Source organism: Diplotaxodon limnothrissa, linkage group LG23 (assembly GCF_057381915.1).
Source record: "Diplotaxodon limnothrissa isolate DT_005_m linkage group LG23, D_limnothrissa_male_GT1.1, whole genome shotgun sequence".
Lineage (NCBI taxonomy): Eukaryota > Metazoa > Chordata > Actinopteri > Cichliformes > Cichlidae > Diplotaxodon > Diplotaxodon limnothrissa.
The window spans coordinates 4151459-4179060 of NC_140617.1; the positions used below are offsets into that span (position 1 = coordinate 4151459).

Sequence of the window (27602 nt, forward strand, 5' to 3'; positions counted from 1 at the left end):
TCTAAACATGGATCATACATGATCCATGCCTCCCACGTTATGGCAGGATAATTGGGTTGCCATGGTAATGCGGACTGCTCCTATCACTGTGGTCATACGCCAGATTGGAACTTGAAGGAAGCCTACAGAGGTATCCCGATCCTAGGCTGGACTGTTGTAATTCCTTATTGCGAGGCTGTTTAATAGCTCTACTACCTGACAAAACCATATTTATATCTAATTGTTAGCCACTTATCACTGGCTGCCTGTGGGACTCATAATATCCCCGTGGTTCTTGGAGTTCTAAAAAGTATAGTAGGAGGTAGAGCCTTCAACTTTCAGGACCCTGTTCTGTAGAATCAGCTCCCGGTTTGGACTCAGACACCACGTCTACTTAAAAAATTAGGCCTAAAGTCCTTTTTATAAATCTTATATTTAAGGTTGGATCTGTTGTTCAGTGATATAGGCTCAAAATGCTGGGGTAGATGCTATATTGTGCATCTTCTCTGCTTTCCTCTCTCATCCACCATGCATTTATTAGTATGTTGCACTATTTCTGTAACCTTCTGTGTTTTCACTCTTTCTGCATTTTTTTTCTAGCTCAAGTGCTGCACGTTACTGATCTGCTGCTACCGCCATTAAAAACTAAATTGTTTATCATCTCTCTTTTGTCTTCGCTTTCCACTCACCCCAACTGATCAAAGCAGATGGTCAACCTCCCTGAGCCTGGATCTGCCAGAGATGTCTTCCTGTTAAAAGGGAGGGGGGTTTGGTGATCCGAGGATATTGTTGGGTTTCTCTTTAGAACATTGTAAAGATTTACCTTTCAGTCTGAAATGTTGCACAACATAAATAAGGCTGAATTGAAAGCTGAATGTTGGAGACATTGACAATAAAGGAGAATCCTAAAGAGTCTCTCAAAAATGAAATGTTACAGAGCTTACCATTCTGTGACAGTTCATCAGTTTAGGAATGATGCTCCTAAATTTAAAATTAAAATATTTAAATATATATTTAAAGCTGAATTCTATATACAGTCATGTAAAAAAGAAAGTTTCCAAAGGACTCTGTGCAGTCCTGTGACAATCTAAATACATCCATGATTCAACAGCTTGTGAAACCAACACTGTAAGGAGTTTTGACCCATTCTTTTTTATTCTTCTTTATAATGTTGCAGTTCACAGCACTTAGTTAAGGTCTGGACTTTGACTGGGCCGTTGCAGCATGTTGAATCTTTTGTTTTTCACAAAATCCATCCACCAAAAGTGCTTAACAGCTGGTAAAAGGTGTTTGTGCTGATATGTTGTGTTTTGCTTTTGTCAGACTGTGAATTATAGCCAAACATGTCTGCTTCAGTTTAATCTGTGGAAAGGTCACAGTTCCAGGAGCCTTGTGGTTCTTTCAGATATAACTTTGCAGAGCTAAGCTATGCTGCCATGTTCTTTTTAGAGAGAGGAGGCTTTCACCTGACAAGCTTTCTAAAGACTGATTTTGTTCAGTCTTTCTTTAACTGTACTGTCATGAAGATTAACATTTAGTATGGTAACTTTTGTTTTTTTTCCATTTATTTTAGCACTGCGTGGTCTGATTTTGGGGTGAACTTGCTGTGATTTCTACTCCTGGGAAGATTGTGGCATTAACACAGACACAATAAAACCCCCAAACTTCAGTATTCATGAAGGATGGTAAAGTTCACTGCATGCATTTGATTAGAAGTATTTACCCTTTTAATTCCCATGTAAGCAGTCAGGGTATGTTTAGTTTTTTTCACAGGAATGTCCTGTCCTATGTACAGTCCTGTCTATTTAGCTGTTCTATTTAGCTTCTGACAATGCTAGATTACAATAACATGCATTTTACAATAAAACATAATAAGCAAAAATCATAAAGGAATCAAAATTGAAGAAGAAGAAGGAGAAGAAGTTGGTTCTAGAGCTGCCTTTTGTCCGTGGTGTGAAGATTGAGACTGTTCTTTATCTCTAATCTTTCTTAAATCTTTCTGGAACAGTTGACAAAAACTCAACATAGCAAGTTTTAATAAGTTTTAAATTTCTAGTCTTCTTGTCTCTGAACATCAAACTTAACCAAACTGTCAATTAAAAGCTCCAGAACAGCTTCCAAAGTCTCCAGTCTCAGCAGTCACATTTGGTGGTGCCCAATAAAATTAAATTAAAATACCTCTACAACATCTTGATTCTGTTTGTTGAATAGTTTCACTCTGAAAAATAAAAGTTCATCCACTGTTATGTTTAATGGCTTTTTTCAATGGCTTTTATTTATCTACTTATGTATTTTTAATTATCCTCTATTTATCTCGTTGAGATTAAAGTCTCCTTTTCGACAGTGACTTGACCAAGAAAGAGGCGTTTTATTGTTATTTTATAACAATAAAACGAGTAAAGAAACAAATAGAAAATGTTTCAACTCGTCTCCAAATCCTGCGCAGTTTGTTGGCTTGTTGTTTCTTTGTTCGTGCCACACAGTTGTGTATATTATATGACTGCATGTTAAAGCTACTTTTCTCCCCACTGTATGTGCTCATGCATATTAATCCATCGTTTGTGAACGTGGATATGATGCGTGGGAGTGCGAGTAAAAAGCCGGTCAGCTGGATGGCATCGGGGTTACGCATACACGAGCCCCCCAGAGTCTAACTAGCACATGCATGTTGTCATAGCAATAAGTGCCGTGTAGTTACACGTGAGATTTATTGTGGATCTGTTGTGCTGTTTTACACACATAAACCGGTTATCCACCAGGGCATGTGACGTGATCATGAAACCCACCGAGATAGCTGATTTGCGATGAAGCATTTCGCACAGTTTTGGTGCTCGTGAATGGGCAGCAGGCGGCTTATCTTCATCGTTATTTTTCTCTCCCGAAGAGTCCTTAACCTCCTCCTCCCACTTGTTCATTATCAACTGCTTAGTGGAGAGGAAAGCATCTACATGACTGTGTGAGGAACGTCTTGGACAGAAAGAGGTGTGTGAGAGTTTATTTCCAATCGTTTTTGGAGCAAGTTAATCTGTAATTACAGGAGGCATCATAGATAAAACCGTCAGATTCAAAGTTGTAGCAAGATTGTGTCAAGTTTTAATTTGTGTCTTGCAGCGACTTGAAGGAGGACAACTGAAAGCAGGAAGGATCTATGACAGCTCAGCACATCTAGAAACAGAAACAGGGTAAATATCTATCTATCTATCTATCTATCTATCTATCTATCTATCTATCTATCTATCTATCTATCTATCTATCTATCTATCTATCTATCTATCTATCTATCTATCTATCTATCTATGGACACATAGACCACTGTTCACACATTTCTTGCCTGAATGTATGTGTGTGTCTGATTGGATTGAATTTTCTCCTGTTGCTATACTGCTATACTAATTCTCACCTTTCTCTATTTTTAACAAATAATTTGGAAACAAAGATGTAGTGGAGTGGAAACGAAGCTCTATATTTCTGTTTCCTGAAGGGTTGGTACATGTTTGCCACCTTTTGGCTTCTTTGCATCCAAAAGACTTTTGCACTAAAGTTGTATTTTCTCGACTGGTAACATAATTTGTTTGCTGTAATAGAGAAAGCAGATTGTATTACAGTTTTTCTCAGTCGCTTTGGTGCGTTTCTCAGATCAGAATTGAAATTCTCATAACTATTAGTTCAACCTCCACAACACTCAGTCATTTGTGCACATCATAGTAGCAATTTCTCCTCTCTCTGAACAAACTGCAAATGATTTTGGACATGAATCGGTTGCTTCCATACATTTCCCTGCTGCTTTCTGACATTTCCATTTGCTTATGTCATGTCAGTCAAAAGTAATCATACCTATGGATGCTGAATAGTCATTCCCAATAAAACTAATAGTCATACATCCATTGCTTAAGTCATCACACACAAAATTGTTGAACTAGTTATCACATGCCAAATATTGGCCATCTGTCAAGCAAATCCTATACCTTTCTGTATCATTTTTCCTGGAAATGTCTCCGAAATTGAACAATTGATCTCAGGTGAATTACAGCTGTCACTCATGAGGAGGCTCTACCAAATTGGTGATTTTATGTTTACATGTATTCTACAGTGAACAAGTGACTGTAGCATATTTTTCTTTTGCACAATTCTGTAGGATTACAAACACTTCTACACAATGGAAATGTGAAACGTACGTATTCAGTGTCTCAGTTACTCCCAAGACTCCCATAACATCTACAGTGACTTTACTGCACATTTCAGATGGCTGTACAGGTAGGCCATAGTGCTGTCGTCAGCATTTTCAGGTGTCACCAATTGTTTTTGCAATGGGAAACACTGAAATTATAAACTGTCATAGTGGAAACATGACAATGCCATTTGACTATCTTGTTCATAAAGATGGTGTCAAGACTTTTCATTTTGATGGCACTGACAGTTTCATTGACATGGATACTTGCTTTTGAGGTATGGATAATCAATTCTGTGCATGTGACGTGCTTTTGCAGGCTATCCACTAGGTTTTGCAGTTTGCACTAATTGTTTTGGGAAATGCACTAACTGCTGTGCAAATGTTAATGGTGTTCTGAGAAACGCACCAAAGCGACTGAGAAAAACTGTAAACAAAGACGTATGCAGTGCAGATGGGTTTGTTTGTTTGTTATCTTAGCTGCTCACTTTATTAGGTTCACCTGTTCAGCTGCTCATTAATGCAAATATCTAATCATCCGATCACATGGCAGCAACTCAGTGCATTTGGGCATGTAGACATGGTCAAGACGACCTGCTGATGTTCAAACTGAGCATCACAATGGGAAAGAAAGGTGACTCTGAAAGTGTCATGGTTGCTGGTGCCTGACAGGCTGGTCTGAGTATTTCAGAAACTGATAATCTGCTGGGATTTTCCTTCACAACCATGAAGTTTACAGAGAAAAAAACTGGGGTGCTTGTTGTTGGTGTGCATATGAGCATCTTTGAATGTGCAGCACGTTAAACCCTGAAGCAGATGGAATACAGCCGCTGAAGACCACACTGGGTGGGACTCTCGACAGATAAGAAGGGAACTTCACTGTACTCAAATGGCCTCCATAGTCAGTCCAACAGACCACTTTTGGGATGTGGTGGCATCGGCTGTGTGATGCTATCATGTCAATATGGAGATCTCAGAGAAATGCTTCCAGCATCTTCTTTAATCTCTGCCACGAAGGATTAAAGCAGTCCGGAAGGCAAAAGGGGATCCAGCTACTGTCAAAGAGAAGATTCAACTTCTTTATTGTTGTCTTTCCTGTCTACACGTTGTTCTACACTGACAGTTTATTGTCTCGGGCTGTGAAGAGTTTGAAATAATTCAACCTTCATGGGAAAAATCAATAGTCCCCTTTGAATCGCTGTGATCTGGACATTTATCATGTACATCACTGTGTCATTTTCTACTGAATGCTGTTTGACATGGAAAGGTTATTGTGTGGAGTGTTGACGATTAGAAATAGGAATGTAGGCATATTTGTCTGACTTTGATTTGTCACACGCCACAAAATATTGGCTGTGTGTGTGTGTGTGTGTATGAGAAGGTCAGGCCATATGAGAGGTCTTTCATGTCTGTCTTGTTATGAAAGCTGAGCTGAGACAAACTCTCCACTCACCTCCGGAGGTTCACACACGCGACATCCTGACCCTCTCGTCCACAGCGGTGAAGCTCTGACGGTTACCTGATTTTAACTGGACTGCTTGACTCAAAGTCTAAAACATGAGTGGTGAGTAGTCAGACAGCTTAAAGGCTTTTTCCAATCGCTACTTTGTGCGATCACGAGAAAAATACCTGCCTTTATTTCTCAATTTCACAGAGAAATTGCTGGGATTGTAACCACGACAGAATAAGACCTGCACCTGGTCTGATTTTAAAGAAAGCTGTCGTGTTTCATCGGCATAAATTAATCAGTGTTTTGAATAGTATCAATGTAGTTTACAAAATATGACAACTGTAATATAACCAGGCAAACTGTGTTTTGCGCTCATGGACATGAATTTCCACCTTTTTTGTGTGAGTGAGAGTAACGTTGTAAGTAATATATTTAATTAGGAAGCATTGTATTTCATGTCAGAAGCAGAAAGTGTGGGGAGACCTCACCATGGCAACCAAGAAAGCGTTAAAAAAGGTGGAAAAATCTGCATTTTTAACCCAAAACGTCGTCTTTTGTACTTGGTGACAATCAGTGCATTAAAGGTTTTGAGCATTTCAAAAACTACCACAGATTGAGACTGTGTTGTATAATAAGTGATAATAATAATAAAGCATTGGAACACGGACTAATTTTAAATTTTTTTTTTACATGCTGGGGGTTTCCTGTTTAGTATTCATGAATTATGTCCTGCATTACAAGCTGCTTGACTTTTGCCAGCCATATATCCACCATGAGTTCACATGTTTTGACAGATTTATTGTTAGTCAGTATTCACTTGGATTTCAGAGTTTAATATTATCTCTTCATTATAATAAACGCCTGATGATTATCTGGGGTCAATGCCCCTTTTATTATGGTATATTTCCTGGTTGTTGAGTTAAGGTTTCAGTGTTTATTTGTCAAAAAAAAATTAAGGCAGCTGGAACTGCAGCTTTTTTACTGAAACTGTGAATGAAACAGGGATTTAAAACAGAAACTCTGCAGTCTTTCTGTTCATTTGCAGCCTGATCAGCATCTGGATATTTTGGGAATTAGGTTTTTGCATGTGAATACTAATGAAGCACAGAAAAGTTTTTAAAAAAAGAAACATTAAGCTGACTCACAGCTGAAAGTTTCTGGTCAGCTCCAGCCTGACAAAATGAGCTCATGCGGTGCAGCTTACGATCAAACCGCTCTCTCACTGCTTGACTTGTATTGAGGCAGAAAGGAACATTTTGATCATTTAATTGTGTTCATCACAAGATTTATGTAGTAATGCTGTTATATTATAACCTGTGAACTGCCTTAATGTTCAGCACTTCGCTGTAGTGCCTTTCCTTCCTTGAGACTTCCTTTTTCATTAGTCTTGCCTTTACTGAGCTTCACGACTGAACATTTTGTTTTCATTCCTACTCTAGTGTAACGCTGTAGAAACTGGCAGCTTCATCCACTCTTATCCATTACACACTAGAATGGGGTTATCAGCAGAGGTGTGGACTCGAGTCACATGACTTGGACTCGAGTCAGACTCGAGTCATTAATTTTATGACTTTAGACTTGACTTGAAAAAATGTTCTAAGACTTGTGACTTGACTTGGACTTTTACACCAATGACTTGGGACTTGAATTGGACTTGAACCGGTTTACTTGAAAAGACTTGATATTTTACCCCAAATATAAAATTTAACATGCATATTATATAGAGATTGAAAATGTGACGTCATTCACGGGTAGAACCGCAAAGGATTCTGGGAACTCGTGGCAAGCGGTCAAGCGGTACTAGCGCACGCAGGCTTTCAATTAAAATCAGTTATACAGCGATAAAAAGAAACACAAAAATGTCAAGAAGCTGTTGTATTATTAACTGCAATAGCCGGTCGCATGACAGCCACGGGAAGCCGACGGGTAAAGAGATCGGTTGTTATCGGATTACGTCGTTGAAGAGAAATTTTTCGAGCCATGTTTCCGAAGTAACAAAGACGCGACGGATGGCCTGGATTGCAGCCATTCAAAGACCAATTATAACGTCCCGGAACCCTCCAGCTCACAGGTTAGTCTGCTCCAAGCATTTACACGAAGGTCAGTGTTTTTTAGTAGTTAATGCGTCATTTTCATAACATAATTGGTGATATAGGTTACAAGCAAGTCTGGCGCTGAACAGAAATTGTCGCGCTATGCTCCTTTATTTATTGTGCATAAATAGTGAATTGTCCTGACACAATATTGCGTTTCGCTTCTGTTATTATGGTACACTGACAAAAACGCATACTTTTATTCACAGGATAAAACAGTTGTTTTGTATCACTAATTGTCCAGTACGATTACAGCATACAATATTATTGTCACTGCTACATTTCTGTGATGCTACCAGAAATTATTTCCACTGCTAATTAATTACCATTGAGCTCAAAGGTTATATTAATAAACGGTTAACGAATGTGTATTTATGACGACGATTTGTGAGACTGGTAAACTTATGATACGTACGATGGTCTTTACTTTCTACACGGTGCATTTCAAGGTCCTGCACCCATCCGGCGGTAAACTGTACCTGGGCTTGTTGCAGTGACCTGAAGTTACTAAACTTCATGAGTGTATGCACTCACTCCAAGAAGCGTATAATTATAAATATGCATATAAATATGCTACGATGAGATAGCTGACTTCATCTAACTAGCAAATGTTTTCCAGGCTACGTTGGTGATACAGTTTTTTTTAATGTGTATGATATTTTTGTCATGCGATTTTAAAGCCGGTCCTACAACCGCATCCAAGAATAACATGCAGCTTATCTCAGAACTGTCGGTGAAAATTATTCTTGGCGCTAAGTTTAATTGAGCTGCATTTTAAAGAGGTGCAATTTCACAATTTGTGTATATTTTCTAAGTTCACTATTTTGTCATGTGTTGAGAAAAACACAGATTTAAAAATTACATGGTCTAATATTTACATTTAGCATAACTGCAACATTATTTTTTCATTTTTTTTTTTAAAGACTCGAAAGGACTTGAAATTCAAAGTTTCAGACTTGTGACTTGACTCGGACTTTTACACCAGTGACTTGAGACTCGACTCTGACTTGCCTGACATTACTTGAGACTTGACTTGAGACTTGAGGATAAAGACTTGAGACTTACTTGAGACTTACTTGAGACTTGCAAAACAATGACTTGGTCCCACCTCTGGTTATCAGTCCACTCCAGTCCTCCAGATAGTAGAACATTGTGACCGCGCTACACATTCGTTCAGACATTTATAGACAGCAGGTCTGAATCGTGCTGTGAGAGAACTAAGAAGACGTCCATCTCTTTGCGTGGTTAACTTTTTCTTTTTTACTACATGTAGATTATGTATAGATTGATGCAAACCTTATAAAATGATTTGAGTAGATTCGGTTTTTGGTTTTCAAAATAAAGTGTTTATCTCTGGGGAAGAATGAAAAAATGATTTTTGTGTGAGGTCAGTGATTATAGTAGATGTGAAGAATAAGCAGATGAGGACACTGCCTGTTTATTACCCGCTCTGTGGGACTTCAAGTTTGTTTGCAGTGGTTGGCTAAGAGGAAACAATGTAGCCTACTTAGATAGGAGGAAGTGCGAGCAGCGTCCATGTGTTACACACACACCGAGAGAGAGAAGGGAAACACGGTAAGACTGAAAAAGCTCGTTATTCATGTTAGGTTTTAGTCTATTTTATATCTCTAAAAGTTGATTCTGTTCATCTAGACGTAGCGTTCCTTCACTGGGCTGGTTTCAGTCATTATGCAAATGTACTGTTTGTAAGATTGGGGAAACCTGCAGTCAGTTGGATGAGTGACGAAACGTTTCTCCCACAAAGCGCTACGTCCAGATGAACAGAATCAACTTTTGGAGATTTATTACCTGAATGATTGAACACGCATCAAGAAGTCTACTTTATAGCTTTAAGCATAGAAAAAACTGCAAAGCAAGGGTTGAAAAAGACACAGCTCATGTTTGCTTACTCGGTTCAAGACTAAACCAGCACATAGTCCAGCTTTGCTTGTAACTGCAAAACCAGAACTATGCTTGCAGTCTGCTTTTTGTCATAGTGACAGTGTGTATTTTAGAGTTCATGCTCTTGAACGTGTCTTTATTGTTTTTTTGACAAATTAGGTAAACAAGCTATTGTACACTATGAGGTCATATTGAAGTGCTCATACATATTTTTGTTAGGAATGCCTTGCTAGTTAGTTGTTCGTGCCTTAGATTTAACAAGATGCTGTAAACATTTCTCGCAGATTTTGGTTCATATTGTCATGATAGCATCACACGGCTGCTGCAGATTTTGCCCCTGCACACCTGTGATGCGACTCTGCTGCTCCACGATATTTCAAAGGTGCTGTGTTTGACTGAGATCTGGTGATTGTTGAGCACAGTAAAATAAAACGATGTGAGCATAACGAGTCCTTATTTGAGTCATTTCTGCTATCCTATCGGCTCGAGTCTGGACATTCTCCTGTGACCTCTGACCTCTACATGGTATTTTCACCCAGAGAACTTTTTTTTTTCTCTTTTTCAAACCATTCTCTGTAAACTCTAGCGATGGAAAATCCCAGCAGACCTCAGTTTCTGCCTATCTGACACCAACAACAATGCCACATCAGAAGTCACATGATTCCCATTTCTTCCCCATTCTGATGCTCAGTTTGAATTTCATCACGCCCCTTTGACCATTTCCACATGCCTAAATGCTTTGAGGTGCTGCCATACGACTGGTTTATTTGCATTAATGAACAGTTAAAGTTGAAGGTGTACCTAACAAAGTGGCAGATGAGATGCTGAAGAACAGATTAATCCAAACTGTGGCCAATTAATGTTTTGTCCACCAACTGTTTTACCACTAAACTGAACCAAATTATACACAAAAAGGGGATGTTTATTCTCTGAACACTAAAAAAGAAAACTGTGTATTCATAAAACTATTTCAGCTTGGTAATCTTCTCCATCTCAGTTGGCACTGGTAGGTTACATGGTTCAGGCTTTTTAGTTACTGTGCCACAGCTAGGTCAGGTTTTGATTTGTAATCCTAAACAGGTGCTTCAGTGTTTCACACAGCAGCAGCTGTTTCATCCTGTTTTCTATTTTTTTTTTCACCCCGAGCAATTGAGCAACATGCGATGTGTGTGGATATTCTGTGAATGTCTTAAAGCGTGCCGTCCCTCCAGAAACTACACGTGACAAAAACTTCACACTTACCAAATAATTTTTTTTTTTTTTTTCTTAGTTTCACACGAGACCTGCCTCCTGGACCAGGTGCTGGAGCTTATTATGAATGAGAAGCCCCCCACCAGTGCCAGCCTTTTCCTAAACGAGGACACAGAAAAACCACCCTTACCAGACAGAGTGGACCTGAGGAGGCGCTTACGCAGGGCCATGGAGAGGAGAGCAAGCAGCATGAAGGAGAGGATGAGCTCCGTCAGCAAGGCCAGTGTGAAGGGTTTCCTGAAGAGGAACTTGTTCGTTTTGTTCACCATCGCTGCCGTGGCTCTGGGTGAGTGGAAAGGAACAACAAATGGAGGTTTTTTTTCCGCTTGTGCTTTTATATTTGTGCATTTCGATGCTTATTTATTAGTTAATTTATTTATTTGCCAGGTATAATCCTGGGCTTTGCTCTACGCCCCTACAATCTGTCCCTGAGGGAAATCAAGTACTTTTCCTTTCCTGGGGAGCTCCTAATGAGAATGCTGAAGATGCTGGTGCTACCTCTAATTGTCTCCAGTCTGATCACAGGTTAGCTTCTAATGAGCACTTAAAAGCAAATATGTTTTATTTTCCCACACTGCTTCAGCACAGTACTGTCTAGATCCGGAAAGAGAGCAGATATCCTATCGTAGTCTTCAGTATTTACCAGCAAGCTGTTTCTATGATTAATTTAACATCAAATTCAAACTTTCATCAGTCCACTGAGAAAATAATGTTCTCTGCCTCAGGCATTTCCTCCTTGGACAGTAAAGCATCTGGTAAGATGGGTTTGCACGCAGTGGTCTACTACATGGTGACCACGCTGATTGCTGTGTTTATCGGCATTGTCATCGTCGTCATCATCCAGCCGGGGAAAGGGAACAGGGACAGCCCCGTGGCCAACGGTGGGAATATCGAACCTGTTCAGGCTACTGATGCTTTTCTGGATCTCATCAGGTAACGACTCAGAAACTTGACTCATGTGTTAGGTTACACAGTGTTTCCACAGACAGTCGCAGTTCATATTACGAGAGCAGTCTAACAAGAATGTTAAGAGATGGATTAATAGATTGATACCACTATTTTTTATATGAAGCTACTGCCAGTAATCAAATTACTTAGCTCAGGATAACTTCCAAAACACCCAATGGTGTTCACACCTCTGTCTTTATAAGGTACAAGCTGTAACCTAATATGTTTGGATGGCAGACATAACAATTGGATGGAGTCAGGCTCTTTCCATTGCTTCCCTTATTTGTTCTGAACGATGGCTGCAGAGCTATACTTAGCCACAGACAGTGTAAAAGATGGGCACAGCCACCATGATGTCACCGATCAGTTAGTGAAGTTTGTTTGAAACTGAGAAACCACAGCACATCACAAGCATCTTTCTGACTTTTAGAATGACAGTGATTTACAAAAATGACTCAATCTTATTTTCAGTGAGACCTGAAACTTGGACTGAGCCCATAAAGTTAGCAGGAACGTGTTTACTGAGGTCAGAGTGAAGCAACTGAGTGCTGTTTTCCCATAGACTACCCCAGGAGTCGCCCCCTGCTGGTTATTAAAATAATTTAGGTTTTAGGCATATTTATTTATGTATATGTGGCTCATTTGATCTTTGCTTTTTTCTATTCTAGGAACATGTTTCCTCCTAATCTGGTAGAAGCCTGTTTCAAGCAGGTAAGCCTTTGTTTTCATCCCAGCCATGGTTCATATCTTCTTCATTATGGAACACTTCATTTCATTTAAAGAAAGAAAATCTCCTTTATCTCTAAATCTTGATCAACAAAAATTTGATAAACATATAGTTTTATTTTCCTAATCTCTATTACATTGCATGTATTGCTATGTAACTACCTTAAAAACATTTCATGTCTGTTGCAGTATAAAACAGTGTACAAGAAGACTGTTTACACCAGAAATGTGACCGTAACCCTGAACCTCACCGACTCGCTCAATGTGACCGATTCTGCCTTGAGCATGAACCTCAGCACGGTGCTGCACACCATACAGGTGGGTGTCTACAAGCATCTTCAGGTATAAGTGCAATACTTTAATCACTATGAAAAAGAAAACTACAGTGCGTATTGATTTGTGTGTAAAACGTTTTCAACCACAGGAGACTGTGGAGGAGGTCGTCCCTGTGTCTGGCTCCTCGAGCGGAGTAAACGCTCTGGGTCTGGTGGTGTTTTCCATGTGCTTCGGTCTGGTCATTGGCAACATGAAACAGCAGGGCCAGGCTCTTAGAGAGTTCTTTGACTGCCTGAATGAAGCCATCATGAGGCTGGTGGCCATCATCATCTGGTTAGTAAAAACCCAGCATCCACACCATATGAAGATTCTGAGTAGACTTAACTGAAGAAAACTCTTCCTTTAGTCTATAAAAGCAACTAACCCAATAAAATTACCATTATAGTAAAACAATGTTTCCAAACTTGCAGGTATGCTCCAGTAGGTATCCTGTTTCTGATTGCTGGGAAGATTGTGGAGATGAAGGATCTGGCAGAAGTGGGCAGTCAGCTTGGGATGTACACTGTGTCGGTCATCGTGGGTCTTCTCATCCACGGCCTCTTTGTCCTGCCAATGCTTTATTTCCTGGTAACCAGGAAGAATCCTTACAGCTTCATTGGCGGCCTGCTGCAGGCACTGATCACTGCTCTGGGAACCTCCTCCAGGTTAGCTTCTGCATAATTCAAACATTGTTATTCGTTCATTCTGAATCTCATCATAAGAAGCACTGCATTACTTCCTTTGTGTTTAGCAGCATTAAAGGCCAGTCTCTGCTCGTGTTTATGGTAATGCTAACATGTCTCATCCTGTCTGCTTCAAGCTCTGCTACCCTGCCCATCACCTTCCGCTGCCTCGAAGAAAACAACCACGTGGATAAACGAGTGACGCGTTTTGTCCTTCCCGTTGGAGCCACCATTAACATGGATGGCACCGCCCTCTACGAGGCAGTGGCAGCTATCTTTATTGCTCAAGTCAATGGCATGGAGCTAAACTTTGGTCAGATTCTCACCATCAGGTAACAGTACTTTGGTTTGCTAGTACTCAGCTGAGCCCTCTCTTTCCTCCCAGAAGATGGGCAACCTGTGGTCATAAAGAGATGATCGCTCTCTCTACTCTCTGACTGTCACAGCAGAAACTAAGACTGATCAGACCAGGCAACATTTTTCCAATCTTCTATTGTCCAACATTGGTGCTACAACTTGTAGCCACAGTTTCCTGCTCCTAGCTGTCAGAGGTGGCATAGGTGTGTGTGGTGTGTTGCTGCTGTAGACCATTTCTACATTCCTAAACACACAGGGTTGCTGCCATGTGACTGGCCGATTAGATACTTGCTTTAAAAGCCATTGAACAAGTGTATCTAATAAAGTGGCCAGTAGGTTTAAATACCTCCTACTGCTTTTGGCTGTTCCATTTTTCACGAGAGGTTGCCATAACGGGCAGCTCTGTATATTTAAACTAGCAAATATTTACTGAGGATGGCCTTCCTACTGCAACCCACCAAGGGCTTTGTGTCTGCCCTGGGATCAAATCAGGGCTCCGGTGTGTAAACTGCCACACTATTACAAATAAAATACTCAAAGTTCACTCAGCAAAATGAGAAAATAAAGTCTTTAGATCGAGTTCAGTCACTTGAAATTGCTGAGATTTTAGCTTCAATACAATTTTAAAAATTATAACTGGTATGCAAGAATATCCATACGGTGTTTACGAAGGAGGTGCTAATCTATAGACTATGTGTGTAAACATGCTTAATTCTGCTGCTAAGTTGGTCATTTTAACATAGTAGCCTATGGAAATATTTTGCATCAAACCTCTAGTGTCCATTTAAGGAACTGCAGTTTCTGGCACTTCCATGCTGTCCCCTATATACAACACATACACAAATACAGAACAAGGTAAACGCGTGAGATAGGGATTTGCTCCAGCTTACTCCTCTTTCTGATCACACTTTTTATTACTAGATAGGGAAATGAGAGGTTAATAAACATGTAAACATATATTAAAAGTGTGTTTCTGCTATTACTATTATTAAACAAAAATACATTTTAAAGAACATATGGTAGAGACAGTATTCCTCGTGTGCTTTTATCACACTCTACTACACCCACCAGCAGTGCACATGTGCTGTTTGTTTGTTTCCTTTTATTAAATGCATTCACTCGCCTCCCCATCCCTCCCACCGCCCACTCAGTATCACAGCAACGGCTGCCAGCATCGGAGCAGCAGGCATTCCTCAGGCTGGCCTGGTTACCATGGTGATTGTATTGACATCGGTGGGACTGCCCACGGAGGACATAACGCTGATCATCGCTGTGGATTGGTTCCTGTGAGTTCCCACTAAATGTCAGCTTGATGGGGATTGGTCTGGGATTGTGCCAGCTTAAATGTCATTGTAAAGCTTCAGAGAGCCCAGAGGTCCCACAACTACAAAGGTTATCGATGCATAATGCAGAGTGATGGATAAGAGAGCCTGCAACTGTTTTCATAGCATCCATCCATCCATTTTCTTCCACTTATATATGCAGTCATTTTTTAGTCTTTCTCACTTATTCTCTCTCTCTCGTGACTCCAGGGACCGTTTGCGTACTACCACGAATGTTCTCGGCGACTCCCTCGGGGCCGGCATTGTGGAGCACCTTTCCCGCAAAGAGCTGCAGAATCAGGACGCCGAGGTGCGCAACTCTGTAATCGAGGAGAACGAGAAACCCTATCAGCTCATTTGCCAGGACAATGACATAGTCAATCATCTCAACAGCGAGACCACAATGTGAAGGCGAGGGAATCACATGAAACGGCATGAACATACAGAAGCATTAGCATGATGCAGTGATGGAGAACATGATAGCCAATGCTTGAGGTTCACATCTTTCCCTCAAATACAAAAGCTTATCTGGGAAATACGACACAGTGACGCCTGTCCTGGGACAGCTTGATGACAGAAACTAATGTTCACGTGTTGTTTAGGAGCATCCTGTGATTTTTTTTATTTTATTTTTTTTGAAATGCAGTTCAAAGCCATCAAATAATCTCACTTTCAAGCTTGAAAACACAGCATTATTAGAGAAACAACACCATTCATAATGTAAACCAGCTTATTTTTTCAGTCTTGTGAATTTATTCTTTAGACTTTGCCCAGTTCTTCTGCATGACTAAACATTGTCCACTGCAAACACCCATTTTTGTCATTCTAATAATGACTACCTCTAATAGGACTTAGATGTGGGATTTCCACAGCACTACACAAAAATAAAGCTGGATGTAAATACACGAGCAGCAGTATTGTTTCCTTCCTCTTTTAAGTGTGCTTACATGATTTAATCGTAAAACTGTGACTGTTAAACACTGGATACAAGTGAAAAAGAAAACTTTTACTCTGTTTTATTTAGTTGATATATTTTAAATGACTTTATAGACTGTTCCCCACCCCCAGTGCTTTCTTATGGATATTGGTGTGTATTTCTTGTATTTATTTGGTGCTATATGGGCACAGTACTGCAATGCTAAAGGAGTAATTAAACAGAAATAGCTGCAATACTGAAGGTGTTCATATTCTCGGTTTCTTTTTTCCTCCTGTTGATAGCAACAGTGTTTTTAAACATTAGTACACTATTACACCAATCGGTCTGTGTTTTCTGCATTATATGTTATTATCTACTCAACATGTAATTGGATTTTTGGTATATTTTGATTGAAGTGTTGCTGGTTACTTTACAGTTGATGGTTTTGTGAAAAAGTGCAGTGAAGAAACTTGGTGAATGCTTTTGAGAACCTACACAGTTGTTTCAGTGTTGTGCATAATTATAAACGTGATGGTGTGAATACACGTGTCTGATTTTGTACCAGTTCATGCCCATTAAGAGGTCTCGAGTTTTTGTTTGCAGGTTAGAGTTTTGTTGCTTTAAGTTATTTCAGTAGAATTGTTATTTCTGATGAAGGAGCAGCTCAACATGTTGATGGACAGCGTGTGAAAAAACATGATAAATAAATGTCTCAGGAACTGAAATGAACTGTGATTCTCATTATTGTGATTGTGGCTACCCCTTGTGGAAGATATTCTCCCCTCCAGACACTCTCAGCTGCTCTCTTAGAGAAAACAGTGGGTCAAATGTTATATGAAAAACAAATTTCACATATGGATGAGGTGAATTCTTCTTTTTTTATTACGAACATTTCATCTAAGTTTGAAATCCTTTTATATAAAAGCTAATAGTTAAGTTAACCCAGGCTGTGCTGCTGTAAGCACTACAGATATGTCACTGCTGGATGTGATAGGGAAACCAGAATATTTAATCAGAAATAAAATCAGTTTAGAAAACTGTTTACAAAACACAAGACACAATTTACTGCTTTTTCTTTAGTACAAATAATAACAGCACTATTTACATAGTTTAATATAGGACAAGTTGTATAAAAGTATATACATAAGTATATATATATCTAAAGTATATCTAAAGTACCTAAAATAAATATTCTCATTATGTATAATGACTTTTCAGAGTCATAAACATAATGAAACAGCAATTCATTATTATCTTATTTTAAAGTTACATTGTGTAAAATCTCACCACTAGATGTCAGTAGATTGCAGATTGCAGTCAAATGTATTCTGTTTTCTTAGCGATCCCAAGTGTACAATCCTACCTACGGTGGCTCCTGTTTATATGTAGTGACTGTAGGGTTTCAGTCCATTGTTTACCGCAGCTGTCAATATGCGTCCATGTTATTTCACTCTTGAGGAGGCTGTAAAACTTTGGAGGAGTCCAATATGAGTCAGTGAGTCAGGTAAACTCACTTCTGACCAATGGCAACAATACCAAGGAGAGATTTTGAGGATATTCTTAACTCTTGCCTGTTCTGTTAGTTTTAGTGTTGTTAGACTAAATCTGGTGAGAGTTGCTTCACATGTTTTACAAAGGCTCTTATATTTCCTTTTCCTGTTTTCCTTTTTGTTGCGTTTTCATGAGAGGTAGTGGTACTGTTTCTTGATGGCAGCTCAAATGTGTGGATCTAATCTTATAAGGAGATTACCTCTGATTGGATCTCCCGAATATTTTCATGTCATTGTCATTCGTTTTATTGGTGTCAGTACATTTTATCATAGTTTTGTCCTCATGCCTTAGTTTTTATCTTGTTTTTGTCTGAAAAAAGAGATTGTGGGCAAAAACTATGACAAAAGTTATTGGTCTGCAAAATTAGCACTTGTACAGGCGCAAATTAAAACTGTTGCCAACTTCTATATTTAACGGATTAATTCTAAGTTTATGAAAATGCAATTTGTTGGGAGATGTAATTACACATACTTATCTTTCTATCATTTTTCAATCATAATCTCCTTTTTCCAATTAAATAAAACCTCAAAAACGACTTGCTGTAGCTTTAATGTTGTAGCTGTTTATGATAATTACTTCTGTTACTCATAGGCAGTGTTGGGGAGTAACGGAATACATGTACCGCGGTTACGTATTTAAAATACAAAATATGAGTAACTGTATTCCGTTACAGGTAGCGTTTAAAAAGGTGGTATTCAGAATACAGTAACTTTGTTGAAATAAATGGATTACACGGCGGTACTTCCCTGTTTCATATTGTGGCGGGTCAGGACTGTTTGGGTTTTGTTTGACAGCTATGTTCTGTTGTTCCAGGCGGCAGCGTTACGGTTGCCATGGTTACAGGGCGACGCTCTCTCTGTGTTTCCTGGGTGAGAGAGCGCCTTTTTGTTGTTGTTGTGCTAAGCAGGCAGAATGCTACAGGATGTAGCATCATGGGCAGTGTAGTCCGTGCTGCAGGGAGAATGGACTGCCGTACCCGTTATGTGTCTGTGAGCGAGGGAGGGAGAAAAAGGAAAAGTAGGAGTTGTCATCAAGCAAAAACGGGAGCTGGAAGCATGTAAATAAAATAATAACCACTGCAGCCAAGAAGAGTGCCTGACGAGCCCAGGTGTAAGTACGCTCTTGAGACTTGACTGTACGCTGTGTTGGTGTTTTCCTCCGAAACAATAAGTTCCGTTGGAGCAGCCTTTCAACGCCTCTCTCTGTCTCTCGCAAGCAAAGTTGACCCAGACAACAAAGTAAAGCTATTTTTCGGCTACGAGCCCGACACGGAACCCACTGTATTAGCCAGAGGTCCTTTACTACGGTTCGGAGCCGCGGAGCCTTCAGTAACAGTAATAAATCACAGCAATAGTACATTCACGTAGTTGTAAACAGCATGATAATATATTAAGTAATCCAGCGTATTAAGAATACGTTACTCTCATCGAGTAACGTAACGGAATACGTTACAGAATACATTTTGGGGCATGTATTCTGTAATCTGTAATGGAATACATTTTAAAAGTAACCTTCCCAACACTGCTCATAGGGAGTCATTTGATTGTTTTTTCTGTATTACTGTAGGGTCTTTACCTTTAAAACACTTGATGTTATATAAATAAAAGTGAATGTCTGTGCAGTTGTGAGAGATTTTACTCTTTTTTGTTTGACTTTGAGCTACATCAGTAGCACGCTGTAGAAAGCGATACGCAAACATCTCAAGATTGAAAAAAGACGCTGCAGCCCTTCTAGTTATTATTTCAGATTTATTTATAAAATTGTTCACTCGAGATGCTGTGTTTTAACATATAGTGCATTCTCCTACGATGCAATGCTTGTGTGTTTCGCACACAGTCGAGCCCTCTAAGTTTTAACAGCCTGGCCATGTGGTGAACTGAATCATGAACACTTTGGCATAGTTTAGTGACAAACTATTGTTTAAACGTAGAAATGTAAACTCCAAATAGATACTTAAATCTGTCGCTGATGCCTGAGGGCCTAGTGTTAGAGTCACATTTCATACAGGACTTTACAAACACGCAATATACAAAATGGACAAAATATTAGGAACATTTGCTCTTGAGCTATAGTGAAGGTTGCATCCAGGTGAAACATTCACTCTGAGTCAACTGTGATTTTTTTTTTATAAACAGTCAAATATAGCCTGAAAAAGGAGTTGTAAACCATACCACTGGAGACATGTTATCTCAATATTCTGCACGCTCAGTGTACCGTAACCAAACCCCATCTACTTTACTGTATGAAGTGTCATTACACATTTAAGGTATACAAGTCACAAATAACCATAAGAGTATCTTGGTGATATACAATATTCATATCACTGCTCATTTCATTACATCTGTTTCACTGATTTCACATCAGCCAGGAGTGGTTATGCTTTTTTATAGAGGGAGACACTTTCAGGCAGTCTCTGGCAAATAACAGTATAAGCCATTTTAAAAAAAATCTTTGCAACATATCTTACAAATAACACCCCCTTTGTTGAGAATGTTCCAGCCACATACTGGGAATATTTCAAGCAGAGTTCATTCTTAAATATCTAAATATGTATTGCTGCCCAGGTCCAGTCCCAGGGAGACGGATAGTGTAGATAGAGAGAGAGACACGATGATTGGAGAGTCAGCGAGCTTTGACATGTAAAGATGACAAGCTGCTGAAAGTTTACTTGGCCTGCAGAAACACAGGAAGACAGCTCAAAATCCCAGATGAGACTTTTAGAGATTTACTTTACATATAGCCTACATACCAAGTTTATATGAGTAATAACATACGGAAAAGAGCCTTACTTATGACTACAACTTTTCCTCCATATTTCCTCCATCGCTCCATCACTCCACACTGAGAACCACCAAGTGGTCCTTCTTGACCTGAAGACATGGAAATTATGACTTTGCAACACTCCTCAGTTTCACTTCATCAAGCTGCCTTTATTACATCTCAGGTGTAGAATACAGTAAAGTAGCCGTGTAACAGACTGCGTCTCACCTCTGACATGACAGGAAGGTTGTCAGAAAGGAACCATTTGGTTTGGCGGGCCTTGTCTCTCTGTCTCTGGATGAGCTTTCTTAGCAACCTCTTTACCTTTCGGTCTCTGGGGTCTGCACACTTCACCGCCTTCTTCGTGTACAGTCTTTGAAAGACAAATGCAAATTATGTGCAGAAGTTGCAGGATGACAGTACAAGGATGTGCTGAAGACTCGAGACAAAGGATGGAAACACACCGATTTGAATGTGCTGCAGTAAGAAGGAGAAGATCATGCTGAGATCTACAAAGGTATTTGCCAGCTATAGCCCAAATTAAAATGAATATTTATATACTATAAGATGATAAAGAGGGAATTTTGTATTTCCCCCTCTAGTATAACGAAGAACAAATTGCGATCAAACTAAAACAGGTAACGAAAATAATGCCTCGTATCCAACGGATGAGAATTCAGTGCTTTTGTTAACTGGGCCACATGAATAAGCAAGCTCTTCATTCCCCAGCTTCATCAGATTTCCCTGACCTGCTGGAAACAATAGGTATCACAATGTAGTTTACTTAAATAAACCCTGCTGTTCTGACTGACTGACTGGCTGCAGCAGGGCTCAGCTGGCTCAGAAGGTATTTTCAGATGGCTTGTTATTCCCACATATTTCCTTTTTCACTTCCCTGGCAATTACAGCTCTAAGCCCTGCCATAACAACATGACCTGGAAAGATGACAATGCCTCTCAGCCCAAGCTCTGCCCTCCTCTAACGAGAGGCATATTTTCCATTCCTGCAGATTGCTGTGTGCTCTTTAGCTCCAGGAGTGGATAGTTGAAATACTTGCATGATGGCTTGTATACTGCAGTCGGGCCCCTCGGTCTGCACCTCAAACCGCAACACATCTTTGGTACGCACCTTGCCGTGGGAGTATAGCATGCAGCACTGGACATCGTTCTTCATCTGCACACCTATGGCTAGGAAATAACACGGACAAAGGAAGACAAATGAGTCACTGAAACGAAAGCAGACTGCCAGAATGATGCTGAACTTTCAGGTGTTTCACATCATTGAATAGATTTCACATTCAATTACTTTTTTGTGAAAACGGGATGCTAATGCAGCATCACGCCAGGCAGAAAAGTTTCAAATAATAGAAATTATTGCAGATTATCAGACCCTAAATCTGAGCGTTCATATTTATAGTTTTTCAGCACTGTCAAGTCCCTGTTCTGATATTAGCAAAGACCGAAGCAGAGTATTTTGCACATGCCCCACATATACGCAGAGTCACATATGGACACACACTAGAATGCCAGAGGAATTATAATGGCATCCCGTTGTGCTGAGAAACATACGAGCATGCCAGTGAAACGGGAGAAAGTGGTAGAAAAAGCGAGGTGTTTGTGTGTAAGGAATGCCATGATGTCCCTTCATCCAAATCTGTAAACAACTGAAAGTGTGATGTGAGGCAGCAGGAGCAAAATAGGACAGTGCTGCTTTGTAATGCCACAAATGATTTTGAAGCCATCCTCAGCCACATCAGTGCACTTCCAGCGCTTTGACTACATTTCAGAAAACAGACAAGACTACACGATCACGCGAACTGAGCCCTGACACAGTTGCTGTCTTTTCTCCATGTGTGTGTGTGTGTGTGTGATGTGATTTCTGCTCCTCTGTTTACATCCATGCCTCCCTCCCTGCTGCTCCTGCTGCTGCTATTCCTCTTTCCCTCTTCTTTCCTTTTCTGTCTTCGCCATCACCGTCTATGCTAGAGTGTCCACCTGCAGGGTGCATGCAAGCCATGCAACACACACACACATAGAAAGTATGGTTATGTCCTACCTTCTACAGATGCCAAGAGGATAACAGTCAGAGAGATAACAGTCAACATCTGCAGCATGAACATGATGAGGCTGGCAGAGGAGGAGAGGAGAGGAGGATAATCTACTCTGTCACCTCTCCCTCTATGGCTGCCTCTCTTATACTACTCCCTCCCTCTCTTTATACCTCCCTGCCCATCTCTCACTCACTTTTACCACCTCTCTTTTTTGTCTTACTGTCTTTCCCTCCCACCGTCTGTTTATCCATTTTCATTCTTATGCTCAACTAACTCCCTCCTTCTTTTTCTTTCACATTCATCTCACCTCTCCCTCATTTCTCCCTTTCAGTCTCCTCACTCAAGATGCCAGGCCTGATTTATTTCATTTAGGGTGTTAAATTACTCCTTCATTCTTTTTTCCTTTGCTTTCCTGCATTTTTCTCATTGAGAACCAAAATAGATAAAAGGCGAGTTATCAAGAAGTATTCAACATGCAGCATTTATGTTAATTCCCATGATAAATCCAGTTATTTGGCTTTTTTTCATTTCCAAATAACAAAATGAATGTAAAATGGTTTGCAGCTGTACGGGCTGTAGGGGAAGCGGTAGTATCTGAACTTTATCTGGATCATTCTTACCACAGAGTTTTCTGTCTGCCTCCTTTAGTATATCTTTATCCTGATGTTAATATGAGTGATTGCTTTAAAAATGTCTCTTTCAGTTGTCATTTTAAATGGCAATAAATGTTATTCATGTAACATTTTACAATAGATCAAAAAGTCTGAGACAGATTCATGAAATCTATTTTTTTTAGATACATTTTATGCTCCTTTAACTCTTTAAAGCCAAGTTTTTGTGAGTTATTCAGATATCATCAGTGTGATTTTTTTCCTTCAAAAACTGAAATACAAAAAAATGTCTGATGTAGCAAATCTGATACAAATATCTTATTACTTTTTTGCCATCAGAAGGTTCATTAAACACAAAACATTATGATATTTCATGGTTCAGGCTTTAAAGGCTTAAACTGCTACATAAAAGAAAAAAGTTTTCTCATTTAACATGCTTAATATCCCTTTATCTGCTCATTTTGAGCTCCTTGGCCTCTTACACTGTTAATTTTCATGTTAACGTTACGTTTCTATGCTAATGATGCACCGCTGTAAGCAGTCATTCAAAAAGTAAACAAAGGGCTAGCACCTTTGTTGGTGGAATACAGATGGTAAGTGGCAGCCATGCTGCTTGTCAAATGCACTTGCTAACTGATTATCAGAAAGTGTGAGCACCTTTATAAAAGCTGAAGCTTTAGAGGTTCTGTTTGGAGTCAGATGTGCAAAAATCCCAAGAGCTACATCTCAGACTCTACAGACCTCATTAAGCATGTTAGATGTTAAACTTTATGGTAGTACAATTAGAAAAACACTAAACAACCATAGCTTGTTTCTAAGGGTTGCTAGGAAACAGTCTCCTCCATTCAAAACAAACATAGCAGCACAGCTTAATTTTTGTGAAATTACATCTAAACAAACCACAAGACTTCTGAAACAGTGTTCTTTCCACAGATGAGGACACGGTTTTGGCCATAGTGCCATATTTAGCCCAAACCAAACACAGGCTGTCAGCATGAACACCTCATACTTTCAGCTTGTTTTGCAGCCACAGGACCTGAACACCTTACGGTCATTGAGTTGACTCCGAACTCCTCTGTATACCAAAGCAACCCAGAGTTACATGTAAGGCCATCTGTTCAACAGCTAAAGCTTGGCCCAAAGTCGGGTCACGCAAGCAGGACAATGATCCCGAGCACAGCAGCAAATTTACAACTGAAAAACAAAAGAACGTTGCAGTGGCTCAGTCAAAGTCCAGACCTTCGTAGAAAATCTGGCAACAATGTGAAACCAATCTGAGGCCTTTTAATTCTAGTCTGGTTTTCTTACTATAATTTCGTTTGCATGCCTTGGCTCATGCTGATGCAAACTTGTCACCAAGTAAATGTTATAAATTTACCTAATAAAGTAACTCAGATGTTTGAAAATATGTCCTAAATGTTTTTGTAGTCTCTCCTTTTCTAACCATAAATCATTATAAAACATTGTTTCATTTATTTTGTTTCATTAACCAAACACCACACGAATACGCTGGAGGCACTATGTTAGCACACTCACATCCATTACAGGGAGACTTCAACAGAAAACAACATCAGGATCTAATTATACAGACAGGAACTAGAGAAACTGATGTAGGCCTGCATCTGTCTCAGGAAGGTATTCCTTTGAACTGGCCCTATGATCGAGAAAAATGACAAACACACTTTGTCAAAGTCTGATTAGGCTGCCAGCAACATTGTATAAAGTGATCAATCAAAGGCTGGATTAAGTGTGAGAGATGCACAAATATTCCCACATCATAGGGCTGAAGGCACTTAACGTGTCTGGAAAACTAATAACTTATTAAGAAGAATTATAGCTCTTATAGGTGTGGTACACAATAAGTGATAATACACAGACAATATATCACAGCTATCATATTTAAAGAATGTTTTTGGACTCGTGCAAGCCTAGAAATTGAAATTCATAGTTGGCATCATCCGCTGTGTGAAAATTTATGTGAAAATAAATTGTAGTGATCATTTCTAGGTGTGTGTGGAGTTACTCTGTTACACCGTTAAGGAAATATCACCTGTTTGTTCAAAAGCTATCACGTCATACCCAGGCTGACAACTAACATGGAGCGCGTATGTCAAAGAGAAACGTAGCGGGGTCTCATGACTGTGCTTTACTCTGATCCGCTGTGGCAAGTTATTCGTGTTGGATTGACACCAATGCCTGACATTCATAGTTGATGGTTTGGGAAGATGAAAGGACTTCAGTTGACATGGTGCCTTGCTATTTAGGTTTGGCCATGTATCTGCAGGGAGAAACATGAAGTATCATCAAACAAAGCTGACACAGGAATGTAATGTACATTGTTCTCATTCTGCGCTGACAAGGCTTAAAAAACTGTTTGGGTGAATCTGGTAGAAAAGAGCCGTTAAATAATTATATGGATATTTTAAGGGGGTAAAGGTGATATTTTCCCTTCTTGTCACACAAATTAAGCTTGCAAATTCAAACCCATCAAACTTCATTACTATAAATACTCTGGATTTACTGTACTTTAGAAAAGAATGCATTAGACAAACTTTCAATATGCTGGCAGGGCAGTGCTGGAACAATGAGTTGCATTTCATGTAGAGAAATATTGCTTTAGACACTAATGTAGCACATATAATGGACACATTTTGTTGGATTTTATTGATGTGGGGCTGTCTAAGTTCCTGTGGCTCAACAGATCTTAAGAAGGAACAAATTATCCTTTGGCTACTGCAACATACCAAGAAATATTCAGACAACATGGCAACAAAATGTCTCCTATGGAACCCTGGATATGAAAATATGCAGACTGTTGACTGAGGGGTGTGTTTGGGGTAAAGCTGTGTACGTGTGTGTGTGCGTGCGCATGTAAAAGAGAGGGGGATTCAAGAATTTGACCCAAGAAATCAGGTTGGAATCTCAGCTGTAAAAACATACCTTCCACATGACTACAGGTCTGCCTGTTAGCCCTACACTTTACGGATATCTCTGCAGTGATTAAATATCTCCTGTCAAGGTGTGGCGACCCAGAAACACGAGGGAAATCAAAAATAAAAATAACAGCAGTGAGCGATCGGGGTGACCAGAGTAATGTTAAGAGCTGGAGTTGTACAGAGGCATAGTTTGACCTCCAAAAGATGATGGAGGGCTCAACCCACTGAACTGGACACACGGTCTTAACAGATCGGACTGTGCTCCCAAAAAGGGATTTGTAAGGGATAAGATGCAGGGGGGCAAATGCTTGATATAATCTTTGCAAGGCAGCAAACTGGGAGGTGTACAAAACAGACAACAAGCGGCGTGGAATGCAATTTTGAAAACTGAATTAAGCACAGCACATTTTTTTTCATTGTTTTTTGTGCTTAAAATACTGAGCAAAAAGTTCCAATGAAATGAGTGCACAAAATTCAAGGACAAGTTATAACCTGCAATTCCTTTTTAAACCTCACCACCATAGGAGAGACCAAAGAGCTGTCTAAGGACATAGGAGACATGATTGCAGAGTGCATATTAATAAATGAAGGAAAGACAGAGTAACTGTCAATCGCCCTCAGGCTGGTACCCCAAGATGTGCATCATCAGTGATCATGGGAACAACAAGGGATAACCCTAGGAATGCAAAGCAGGACCCCGCTCACCAAGAAAACCAATGGTGACAAGTTGCCAGGTTGTGGTTTGAAAACTTGCTCAAGAAGGCCCATTCGGAGAAACGTTTCAAGGTTGTTAGATGAGACCAAAATTGGGCTCTGAACATTTAGAAAGAAATGACTGTTGACTATGGCCCAAAGAACATCATCCCTACCAAACAGGCGGTGGCAGCATTGTGCATTGGGGATGTAAATCTGCAAAGGGTACAGGATTGTGCAGCACCTGCAGCTTAACCTCCAAATCTGAGGCCATGGTTCTCAGTTGGAAAAGGGTGGAGTGTTCACTCCAATCCAGAGACAAGTTACTGCCCCCAATGGAGAACTTCAAGAATCTCAAGGTGTCCTTCATAAGTGAGGGAAGACTGGGGCAGGATATTGACAAATGGACTGTTTTGGTGACATCAGTAATGTGAGTGGTATGAAACCTACAGAGAGAGCTGAAGCTTTGTGTAGCTAAGTGATAATCTAGAAAACTTAAGGATTTGTGAAAGATCTATGAAGAGCAGTGGCCAAAAATCCCCACTGAGTGCACACGAACCCGGTGACCAACTACAAGAAACATTTGACAGCTCCGCTTGCCAACAAGAATTAATCCAAGTAATAAATCATATTTTCCAAGGGGATACTTCTTTCCTTCATTTTTTCATAAGTGTTTAAAATTATGACTTAAAAAGGGAGAGAAATACTTATTTCCCCCGCAGCAGCTAAAAATCATGTTGTCAATGCCAGCATGTGGAGAGCATTGCAAAATCCTATGCTTAACCTTGTGATAGAGCTATTGTGTCCATTTTATGGTAATCATTGCATATCTAAATAAAAAGAATGCAAATAAGTGCAATTAAAATTCTTAAAATTGAAAAGAGGTCTTGG

At 39.8% G+C, this 27602-nt stretch overlaps 2 protein-coding genes across 3 annotated transcripts; one reads left to right on the forward strand and one right to left on the reverse strand.

The window, feature by feature from the left end:
* The first annotated feature begins 9252 nt into the window (after nt 1-9252).
* Nucleotides 9253-15656, forward strand: slc1a6 (solute carrier family 1 member 6). 2 transcript variants are annotated; one of them, XM_085348543.1, is made up of 11 exons: nt 9253-9265; nt 10863-11129; nt 11231-11368; nt 11569-11776; nt 12460-12502; nt 12707-12835; nt 12942-13126; nt 13264-13497; nt 13653-13847; nt 15024-15158; nt 15405-15656. In XM_085348543.1, the coding sequence occupies exons 2-11, from the start codon at nt 10907-10909 to the stop codon at nt 15601-15603; spliced, it is 1689 nt and encodes a 562-aa protein (XP_085204669.1). In that variant the 5' UTR covers nt 9253-9265; nt 10863-10906; the 3' UTR covers nt 15604-15656. The 2 variants fall into 2 exon arrangements, with proteins under 2 accessions (XP_085204669.1, XP_085204670.1); XM_085348544.1 differs by lacking the exon at nt 9253-9265 and having other exon boundaries at nt 11000-11129; nt 12707-12817; nt 12945-13126.
* A 4836-nt stretch (nt 15657-20492) lies between these two features.
* Nucleotides 20493-22540, reverse strand: ccl44 (chemokine (C-C motif) ligand 44). Its single transcript, XM_085348602.1, has 4 exons — nt 22477-22540; nt 21479-21608; nt 20650-20794; nt 20493-20531 (listed from the first exon to the last, which is right to left on the reverse strand). Exons 1-4 carry the CDS (start codon nt 22538-22540, stop codon nt 20493-20495), a joined length of 378 nt encoding a protein of 125 aa, XP_085204728.1.
* Between the last annotated feature and the right edge of the window lie 5062 nt (nt 22541-27602).

Coding starts and splice junctions, on each gene's coding strand:
- slc1a6 (XM_085348543.1), top strand. CDS start 10,907: ATGAATGAGAAGCCCCCCACCAGTGCCAGCCTTTTCCTAAACGAGGAC. Junction 12,836..12,941: donor CGGTGCTGCACACCATACAG/GTGGGTGTCTAC, acceptor TTTCAACCACAG/GAGACTGTGGAGGAGGTCGT. Junction 13,127..13,263: donor CTGGTGGCCATCATCATCTG/GTTAGTAAAAAC, acceptor CCAAACTTGCAG/GTATGCTCCAGTAGGTATCC.
- ccl44 (XM_085348602.1), bottom strand. CDS start 22,540: ATGTTCATGCTGCAGATGTTGACTGTTATCTCTCTGACTGTTATCCTC. Junction 21,609..22,476: donor CCTCTTGGCATCTGTAGAAG/GTAGGACATAAC, acceptor GTTATTTCCTAG/CCATAGGTGTGCAGATGAAG. Junction 20,532..20,649: donor ACCTTCCTGTCATGTCAGAG/GTGAGACGCAGT, acceptor CCATGTCTTCAG/GTCAAGAAGGACCACTTGGT.